Source organism: Poromitra crassiceps (assembly GCF_964638095.1).
Source record: "Poromitra crassiceps genome assembly, chromosome: 14".
In the NCBI taxonomy this organism is placed as follows: Eukaryota; Metazoa; Chordata; class Actinopteri; order Beryciformes; family Melamphaidae; genus Poromitra; species Poromitra crassiceps.
Window position 1 is genome coordinate 3,199,831 of NC_139633.1, and position 10,812 is coordinate 3,210,642.

Below are 10,812 nucleotides of genomic sequence, written 5' to 3' on the forward strand. Positions count from 1 at the left end.
TCATCAGTGGGTATGACGTCGCCAGTCGGGGGGGGGGGGGGGTGCACGCTCAGTTGATGGATTGTGTTTCGTTTACTAATATGACAATCAGAATGGCGAACCCGCTTCTATAACTGACTTCGCGTGTCCGTCCGTCCACACGATGATTGTAGGGTATGACATCATCAGTGGGTATGAAATCATCACTTGGGGCATGCTCAGTTGATGAGTTGTTTGTTTATTAATATGACATCATCAGTCACCACTGGCCACCACTTATAGAAGCGGCTGCTTCTATAATGGACGGATATCCCGTGTCATAATAACGGACATCCCATGTCATAATGGACAATTGACATCCCGTGCCATAACGGACATACCATGCCATAACGGACATCCCATACATAATGGACAGCCCGTGCTTTCAGACAACTGAAAAAATATCACGTCAAAAAACAACTACTGGTCCACTTCTACACAGCCATCATTCAGAGCATCCTCACATCCTCTCTCACTGTCTGGTACGGGAACTCAAACACCCACACCAAAAAGAAACTGGACCGGATCGTCACCAAGGCCTCCAAAATCATCGGCCGTGACCTCCCCCCAATCAGCTCACTATTCACTACACGCACCTCCAACCGGACAGCCAAAATCATCAGAGACCCCTCCCATCCAGCTCACCACCTCTTCCAACTCCTTCCATCTGGAAGACGCTACAGGGCCATATCCACCAAAACCACCCGGTTTAAAAACAGCTTCTTCCCAACAGCAATCAGAACTCTAAACTCCCTCTGCTAGCCAGCCCCCCCCCCCCCCCCCCCCCAATCTGGACTTTTACTTTTCTCTGCTGCTGTGTATGTTTCTCCATAAACATTACAGCACGCTGTAATGTTTATGGTGTTGTGTCTGTTTGTCTACTTCTTGCACTGAAGTAGACAGTGTGTGTTAGTGTTTGTGTGTGTCTGTTAGATGCATGTTAGATCCCAGCCCGTGTGTTTGTGTAAATGACTTTGATTGGAAGTGATTTGATTTGTTCTGGCAGATGACTGAATTTAAATTCTTTTCTGAATTTGTATTGAACTAGGTGGTTCTGATTTAGCTGTTTGTGAGTTTGGTTTCTATAAGTCTCGCAATATTCCATCACTCACTGGGCGTATTAGTTGGGATATGAAAATGCACCTGCCGGGATCCAAATTATTATTTTTCCTCTAGATTTTCTGTGAACCCCCAGCCTTAAAGTTCAAACTTTGCCTATGCCAATACCTGGTCGTGGTTGATGTCAGTCTCCGGTAATGACAATACGTTTCTCAATCTTTGTCTCTGATAGGCCACCCTTTAATGTCTTGGTAATGTGTATGGTTGCAGTTGTACACAGAGATTGAGAGGTGATTGTCTGAGCAGTCATCAAAACTCCAGGTTCACCATCCCCACTGCCATCCAACTGTGCAGCTTTGTATGTGGGGGTCTTGGTTACCGTATGTATGATGGGCACTTCTTTTGTTGCTATGTCAGTTTTCTGGGCTGCAAACGTGTTTGATATGGTCACAATCTCCATCTTTACCACAGGTAGCTCAGAGCAACAAATAACCTGCAGCCGCAGTTCTGCCTCGGCAAATGAGGCTTCCCCGTTCATTTTAGTCTCCTTCTCCTCCTCTGCCAATGCAACCAATTTAGTTGTCCCCTTGTCCAGGAAGGCGTGGCCATTGGGCGCTTCATCAGTTGTCACTATGGGATTGTCTCTTCTCTCCTCCATCTCCCTATCATCTCCTCTCTCCTGCTCCTCAGTGTTCTCCTTCACCGCCTCCTGCTCTACCTCCTTTGCTTCTCCAGACGCTGCCTCTGCAGGCCGGCTGGCTTCAGCAGGAATGGAAGGAGTGTCTGGGACTGAGAGGGCGTTCTCCACCGTCTTCTCCTCTTCCTCTCTCTTCTCATCCTCTTCCTCCCCCTCCTTCTCTTCTGGTATTTGTGTGTGAGAGATGGATGGGGTGACGTTTGGATGATACTCTGCTTTGTCCTCGCTCTCTGACGAAATGCTCTCCTGCTTGCCTGGATTTGCTTCTTCCGCTGCCACAACCTCCTCTGCAGCCTTCACCTCCCGCTCCCTCACCTCCTGCTCCTTCACCTCCTGCTCCCTCGCCTCCTGCTGTGCAGACGGGGCACCAGGAGGGCTGTCGGTAACCATGACTAGTCCGGGTTTGGTTGCCTTGGAAACCTCTTGAATGACAACGGCATCTTCTACTTCAACTTGGGTTGTCTTAGAGTCAGAGTGTAGCTCCAGGCTGGATTCATTCTCAGCTGTTGGGATGGAGTCCATGCCGGCCTCAGTTATGCTAATCGCTGATGCTCCATCCAGTTCTGTTTCTTTATGAACCAACACTCTGGTAAAATACTTGTCAGGATGTTGTTCGATGGCCTCCTTAATGACCTGGGCCAATACCTGGTCATGGTCGATGTCAGAGTCTCCGGTAATGACAATGCGTTTCTCAATCCTCGTCTCTGATAGGGCGCACTTTACTCTCTTGGTAATGTGTTTGGTTGCAGTTGTACACAGAGATTCAGAGGTGATTGTCTGAGCAGTCATCAGAACACCAGGTTCACCATCCTCACTGCCATCCAACTGTGCAGCTTTGTATGTGGGGGTCCTGGTTTCCTTAGGAACGATGGGCACTTCTTTTGTTGCTATGTCAGTTTTCTGGGCTGCAAATGTGTCTGATATGGTCACAATATCCATCTTCACCACAGGTGGATCAGAGCAACAAATAACCTGCAGCTGTGGTTCTGCCTCGGCAAATGAGGCTTCCCCGTTCATTTTAGTCTCCTTCTCTTCCTCTGCCAAATACACCAATCCAGTTGTCCCCTCATCTGGGAGAACGTGGCCATCTGGTGCTTCATCATGTGTCATCATTAGGTTGTCTGTGCTTTCCTCCCTCTGTTTTCCCCTCTCCTGCCCTTCTGTATTCTCCTTCCTTGCCTCCTCCTCCACCTCCTCTTTCCAGACATCCTCTTCTTCTCCAGAGGCTGCCTCTGCAGGCCAACTGGCTTCAGCAGGAATGGAAGGACCGTCTGAGACTGAGATGCCATTCTCCAGCGTCTTCTCCTCTTCCTCTCTCTTCTCACCCTCCTCCTCCTTCTCTTCCACTATTTGTGTGTGAGAGATGGATGCAGTGACGTTTGGATGGTACTCTGCTTCTTCCTCGCTCTCGCTCTCTGATGTAATGCTCTCCTGCTTGCCTGGCTTTGCTTCCTCCACTGCCACAACCTCCTCTGCAGCCTTCACCTCCCGCTCCCTCACCTCCTGCTCCCTCACCTCCTGCTCCTTCACCTCCTGCTCCCTCACCTCCTGCTCCCTCACCTCCTGCTCCCTCACCTCCTGCTCCTTCACCTCCTGCTCCCTCGCCTCCTGCTGTGCAGACGGGGCAGCAGGAGGGCTGTCGGTAACCATGACTAGTCCGGGTTTGGTTGGCTTGGAAACCTCTTGAAAGACAACGGTTTCTTCTATTTCAACTTGGGTTGTCTGAGAGTCAGAGTGTAGCTCCAGGCTGGATCCATTCTCAGCTGTTGGGATGGAGTCCATGCCGGCCTCAGTTATGCTAATCGCTGATGCTCCATCCAGTTCTGTTTCTTTATGAACCAACACTCTGGTCAAATATTTGTCAGGATGTTGCTCTTTGGCCTCCTTAATGACCTGGGCCAATACCTGGTCATGGTCGATGTCAGAGTCTCCGGTAATGACAATGCGTTTCTCAATCTTTGTCTCTGATAGACCACCCTTTAATGTCTTGGTAATGTATGTGGTTGTAGTTGTATATAGAAATTCAGAGGTGATTGTCTGAGCAGTCATCAAAACTCCAGGTTCACCATCCCCACTGCCATCCAACTCTGCAGCTTCGTATGTGGGGGTCTTGGTTTCCGTATGTATGATGAGCACTTCTTTTGTTGGTTCAGTTTTCTGGGCTGCAAACGTGTCTGATATGGTTACAATCTCCATCTTTACCACAGGTGGCTCAGAGCAACAAATAACTTGCATCCGCGGTTGTGCCTCGGCCAGTGAGGCTTCCCAGTACATTTTAGGCTCCTCCTCTTCCTCTGACAACACAACCAATCCAGTCGTACCCACATCCGGGAGGGCATGGCCATTGGGTGCTTCATCAGGCGTCACCATGGGATCGTCTGTGCTCTCCTCCATCTCCCTTTTTTCTCCTCCCTCCTGCTCCTCTGTGTTCTCCTTCCGTGCCTCCTTCTCTACCTCCTCTTTCCAGACCTCCTCTTCTACTCTGGACGCTGCGTCTGCAGGCTGGCTGGCTTCAGCAGGAATGGAAGGAGCATCTGAGAGTGAGAGGGCGTTCTCCACCGTCTTCGCCTCTTCCTCTCTATTCTCGTCCTGTCTCTTCTCATCCTCCTCCTCCTCTTCTGATATTTGTGTGTGATAGATGGATGTGGTGACGTCTGATGTTGGATGATACTCTGCTTCTTCCTCGCTCTCCGATGAAATGCTCTCTTGCTTGAATGGCGTTGCTTCCTCCGCGGCCACAACCTCCTCCTCTGCAGCCTTCACCTCCTGCTCCGCAGACGGGGCCACAGGTGGGCTGTCGGTAACCATGACTAGTCCGGGTTTGGTTGCCTTAGAAACCTCTTGGTTTCTAACGGTTTCTACATCAACGTGGGTTGTCTGAGAGTCAGAGTGTAGCTCCAGGCTGGCTCCATTATCAGCGGTTGGGATCGAGTCCATGCCGGCCTCAGTTATGCTAAGCGCTGGTGCTCCATCCAGTTCTGTTTCTTTATGAACCACCACTCTGGTCAAATATTTGTCAGGATGTTGCTCTTTGGCCTCCTTAATGACCTGGGCCAATACCTGGTCATGGTCGATGTCAGAGTCTCCGGGAATGACAAACCCTTTCTCAATCTTTGTCTCTGATAGACCACCCTTTAATGTCTTGGTAATGTGTGCGGTTGTAGTTGTACACAGGGATTCAGAGATGATTGTCTGAGCAGTCATCAAAACACCAGCTTCACCATCCCCACTGCCATCCAAATGTGCAGCTTTGTATGTGGGGGTCTTGGTTTCCTTAGGATCGATGGGAACTTCATTTGTTGCCATCTCAATTTCTTGGGCTGCAAACATGTCTGATATGGTCACAATCTCCATCTTTACCACAGATGGCTCAGAGCAACAAATAACCTGAAGTCGTGCTTCTGCCTCAGCCAATGAGGCTTCTCCGTTCATTTTACGGTCCTCTTCCTCTGCCAACGCAACCAATCCAGTCGGCCCCTCATCTGAGGTGTGGCCATTGGGTGCTTCATCAGGCGTCACCATGAGATTGTCCGAGCTCTCCTCCATCTCCCTTTCTTCTGGTCTCTCCTGCTCCTCAGTGTTCTCCTTCCCTGCCTCCTGGTGCACCCCCTCTTTCCAGACCTCTTCTTCCCCAGAGGCTGCCTCTGCAGGCTGGCTGGCTTTAGTAGGAATGGAAGGAGTGTCTGGCACTGAGAGGGCATTCTCCACTGTCTTCTCCTCTTCCTCTCTCTTCTTGTCCTCTCTCTTCTCCTCTTCCTTATCTTCTGGTATTTGTGTGTGAGAGATCAATGCAATGAGGTTTGGATGACACACTGCTTCTTCCTCGCTCTCTATGCTCTCCTGCTTGCCTGGCTTTGCTTCCTCCGCTGCCACAACCTCCTCCGCAGCCTTCACCTCCTGCTCCCTCGCCTCCTGCTGTGCAGGTGGGGCGGCAGGGGGGCTGTCAGTAACCATGACTACCTCTTGGATGACAACGGTTTCTTCTATTTCAACTTGGGTCATCTTAGAGTTGATCTCCAGGCTTGCTCCATTTGGGATCAGTCCCCTGCCGGCCTCAGTTCTGCTAATCGGTGGTGCATCATCAAGGTCAGTTTCTTTATGAACGACCACTCTGGTAAAATACTTGTCAGGATGTTGCTCTTTGGCCTGCTTAATGGCCTGGGCCAATACTTGGTCATCGTCAATGTCAGAGTCTCCGTTGATGACGACGTGTTTCTCAACCATTGTCTCTGATAGGCTGCCCTTTAATGTATTTTGAATGTGTTTTGTTGTAGTTGTACACAGAGGATCGCTCTCTGATGAAATGCTCTCCTGCCTTCCTGACTTTGCTTCCTCCATTGCCATGACCTCCTCTGCAGCCTTCACTTCCTGCTCCTCCTGCACGGATTCTTCTATTCCAACGTCAGTCTTTGCGTCAGAGTCCAGGCTCGATCCATTCTCAGGGGTTGGGATCGAGTCCCTGTCGGCCTCAGGTATACTAATCGCTCGTGCTCCATCCAGATTACGGCTGATGCGTTTAGACATGCGTTCGAAGTTGAGTGCGGGTCGGTCTCTGAGTCTCGGGCTCTGGGTCTCGGTTTGTCCACTGTAGCAGAACTTAGAGGCCAAACTCAAGAAGCGGGTCTTGGTAGTAGGAGGTTCTAGTGTGTTTAACCTGAAGAAACTGGGATTCTCTACACAAACCTTCCACAACCTTTTCGCAGATCGATGATTTGAGAGTTTGAATGCCACCTTGCATATCACCTGCTCCGCGTCTTCTGGCCTGATCGTGATGTAAAAGTTGTTCCTCTTGTATGAAATCTTTAGTATTTTGGGCCAGACAAAACTATGAATCAGAAGTCTGCCTTTGTAGACCACGAGACCGTTGGAACACACACCTACCATGATGTCCACGCCCTCAGAATCCTTAGCATGGTGCAAGTCCACCCCATACATAGGCAGCTGCTTCGCATTTTTTAGAAACTCAGCCTCAGCCTGCGCTGGTGTCATTCCCTTGTGGGATTTGTAGACTTCAAGGATCTTCTCCATCACAAAGGTCAACTGACCGAAGCAGCGCAGAGGACGAGGCTTGCCGGGCTCACAGTCACCAAATTCTGCCTGCAGTGCGTATGACCCCAGCAGTGTGTGAATGACGGATGAGCAAGGGAGTCGACCTGATGCCACATCTTTACAGAGCTGGAGACGTAACAGGTACCTGGTAATGTCCTCAGTAAGCAGTGAGGGTTCGGGAGGGTAGAACTTGACATTGAATGCAAACTGCCAGTTGTTACTGTATATCTGTCTCTTGACTTCCTTATTGGGATCCAACCAACACCTCTGCTCATGGCTGTCTACGTATGTCAGACCAAAGTAGTCTTTTTCCATGAGATTGAGGTGCTCACACACCTTAAAGCATAAGTCCCTGCCCTCAGCATGTTTCTCCACCTCACAGGGGAACTCGGTCGCATCCAGGAGGGTCACGTGACACACGACCATCTTGGCCTTCCTCACCAGACGAAGAGGAGACTGAAACATGGAGGTGTGGCCTCCTCTCTCTCGTTCACTCTCCACCTCTCCTCTGTGCTCCTTCCGCTGCTCCTCTCCTCCCCCCTCTGTCATCGGCTTGGTCTCCTCAGTACTTCTCTCTGCGCTCCCTCTTCCCTTCTCCTCCTTGGCAGGCTGTGTTTCAGTCCTGGCATTAGAGTGAGATTCTATCTCTTTCTCCCTGACTTCCTCTGACTGAACTTCATCCTTCTTTTCCACTTCTTTTGCAGATAAGGGCAGCAGGGGGCATTTGAGGGCCTCTTTCCCATCCCCTTGTGCTTCCCACTCTGCTTGTCGTGTGTGTACAATCATCATGGTGCAGCTACAGAAGACAATATGTTGCGTGCAGACTACCGGTCATACTTATAGCCTCAGCAGGGAAAGACTTATTACATCACTGTTGATGTCACAATGTGTACGGCAGCATCAGTGTCGATTAGTGACAGACACTGATGATGTCATAGGCATTGTGACAAGGGTCATAAATCCTCTTCTGTGGTGTTTTATGGCAGTTGGCATCCTTTATGTTGCATTACCACCTCCTTCTGGATTCATCCACCGCACTGTTTCTCTGCATCTCTCTGCCTTTCCGCTGTCCTCTTCTCCCTCCAGGGAAGCGACTATAGACAGGCTATGTCATCATCAGTCCTAGTGTTACATCATCAGTGATGCCATAAATCCTATCACAGAGCCATTGTGACATCATCAGTGATTTAATGTCATGGTTGCTCTGTTCGTAAGTGATTTGTGACAGACATTGCTGATGTCACATAGACATTGTCACATCATCAGTTTTGTCATAAATCTCAATGATTTTAACCATGACCCATCATGCCTAAACCTAACACATAAATCATCACTCCCCATGCCTAAACCTAACCAATAATTACTCCGAATAGGGCAGGTGAGGCCACGCAGCAGCTGTCATTAATGTGGTGAATTAGGTGAACAATGCTGTTCATGCTACATACCGAATTAATCGTCTGAATCTTGCGCATCGAACCATGTCTTCCTTTTTCGGATCAACATAGCGGAAGTTATAGCCGTCTTTGTACAAAGAGAGCTGAAAAAAATTCAGATTATTTGGCTTTTTCAAATGGCTTTTTGGAAATCCGCCTAGGTATCTCCCTACAAAAACCACTGCCAAATACTCATGTTTTGGTATTCTTTCATCTCCTTTGAGTTGGGATATGGTAAGGCCTGTGGCTATGTCTCCATTGGGTTTCTAGCCATAAATACAACAACCACAGGTAACTGTTTACACTCTAAAAGTGTTTTTTATTCTAGGCGAGAATCAACCACTGTGTTTGAGCTGGTGTTACTCAGGGTCAGTAACACATAGAGTCATTCTGAGACTTGGAACAGAAACTTCAAAGTCTTACCTTTCAGAAAAGGTCAGGCAGTTGTCTGTAACCCAGCGGTTCAGCCACAGTAAGCATTTTAGTTTGGGTATGTCGTTTTCACCATTTTCTTCAGAAATAGGTGGCTTTTTAAGAGGTTAAACTATAAGCAGCACTTATGTCACCCACACTTAATAGATATGACGAATATGGGGCGGGGGGGGGTCTGGTAGATCTTGTGATGTTCAAAAATGTTCAAGTAGATCTGAAGTGTAGGGCACCCCTGCGGTGGTCCAACAGCAGAACAGCATGGTGTGGTTGTCTGTGAGTGTGGGTGACTTAACGAGTGTGAAGCAGAAGATCATGCATGCTCAGCAAATATTCCATGGGTGAAGAAAGGTTTAAAAAGGCAGCGTCGACACGCTGGTTTTGTAAAGTAGGTCAGGAAGTGTACTACGACTTTTAAATCATCTTGGCATAAATGGGGCCTAGGAGAAATTCAGCCGCCCACGATGGAATTGCAATTTTTGTTTTTTTGTTTTTAAATAAATAAATTACAGTGCACCTGAACGCAACATGCAAGATACCCGCTGAATAAGTGTCCAAATGTTCATGTCATTCTGGCCAATACTCACACTTCTGTTTAGCATTTCAGTCTGGAATATGGAATATATTTCAATAATCTATGATTTAGCTGCAAAATTATCAAATACCGCCATCTGCTCGCTATCCAGGCACTTATGTATGTACTTAACCCAACTAACTATCCGGTGTGCACAACATTGTCAGACTAAACTCCGGCTGACACCCCAAAAACCTACAATCCGCTACAGAAAAATGTATATTGATTGTTTATTAACTGGCACCTGGCCTTCTATCATTTCACGAAAGTGGCCCCCGGGCAAAGCAAGTTGAGTATCCCTGGCTTACGGTATGATATAGATATATGTAGATAGATATGTTCCACGCTACTCATTGCTCACACGGCGCCTTTTACTTTTGAAATGAATAAACAACACCTCTATTTGGGGCGATAATTATTATTTCCCGCACATCGTCAGTAGATGCTGAGATGTGCAGTGGAAAATCTAAATAGGTTTTGCAACAGCCATCAGCTAGATGGAGGTGAAAAATGTGTCCAGACAAGAACTAAATTAGCTAATCTAATTCTGTGTGTGTGTGTGTGTGTGTGTGTGTGTGTGTGTGTGTGTGTGTGTGTGTGTGTGTGAGCAATGCATGCTTGTGTGTGTGTGTGTGTGCGTGTGTGTGTGTGTGTGTGTGTGTGTGTGTGTGTGTGTGTGTGTGTGTGTGTGTGTGTGTGTGGTGTGTGTGTGTGTGTGTGTGCGTGCGTGCGTGTGTATGTGTGCCTTTCCGTTGATATACAGCCATTCTAGCACTGATACGTGTGTTGTAATTGAGCCATCGCTCGCTGGATGTTGCAGCTTGCTAGCTAGCTAAACACTCGCTATAATTGAAATTAAAAGGTAACCACATTCATCATGCTGAGCCTGGCTGTAATTGAAATGTATGTTTGTTTGTGCGTGTTTGTGAGAGAGGGAGAGAGAGAGAGAGAGAGACATCGAAAAAGAGCAAGTCAGAGAAGGCGGGTGACAAAGTTTGCGTGAATGTGTGTGAGAGGCAAATGTGTGTGTGTGTGTGTGTGTGTGTGTGTGTGTGTGTGTGTGTGTGTGTGAGAGAGAGAGAGAGAGAGAGGGGGGGGAGAGTGAATGTGTAATGAGGCTATAAGCTAAGACTCCATATCTGTACCTGTCTTGGTGATAAATAACACGGTAGACAGATAGGATCCACAAACACCTCCCCCCCTCTCCCTCCCCCTCTCCCTTCTCTTTCACTCTTCATTCTCAAGCATTTCTCCTCCTTTTCCAGGCTACCGGTATTGGGGTTTTATTTGCATCGACGTGATTACACGTCGTTCCGTGTTTTCACTATCGTGTAGGATAGATGGCACTCTTACTCACCTTATGAAATACTACAGAGTTACTGTACACAGAAGCGATGGTGATTGTCCACCAAAACCAGGAAGCAGAGAAAAGAAACAGTCTCCCAACAGAAAAAGCTCCAGCTGGATAAGCAAACCGCTGGTACTGAAGCCGCTTTGACTGAGCCAACGCACTCATAACACGGACTCGTGACAGCCAATCAAACCTGAAGGAT

The 10,812-nt window shown here is 48.3% G+C and overlaps 1 protein-coding gene across 1 annotated transcript; it reads right to left on the bottom strand.

Annotated features, from left to right (window-relative positions):
- Positions 1-1,791: 1,791 nt before the first annotated feature.
- On the bottom strand, positions 1,792-7,609 carry LOC310789502 (band 4.1-like protein 3; the record flags this gene model as incomplete). Its single annotated transcript, XM_083651146.1, has 4 exons — positions 1,792-1,836; positions 1,973-3,017; positions 3,165-5,433; positions 5,623-7,609. 4 exons carry the CDS (start codon positions 7,607-7,609, stop codon positions 1,792-1,794), a joined length of 5,346 nt encoding a protein of 1,781 aa, XP_083507272.1.
- Positions 7,610-10,812: the final 3,203 nt, after the last annotated feature.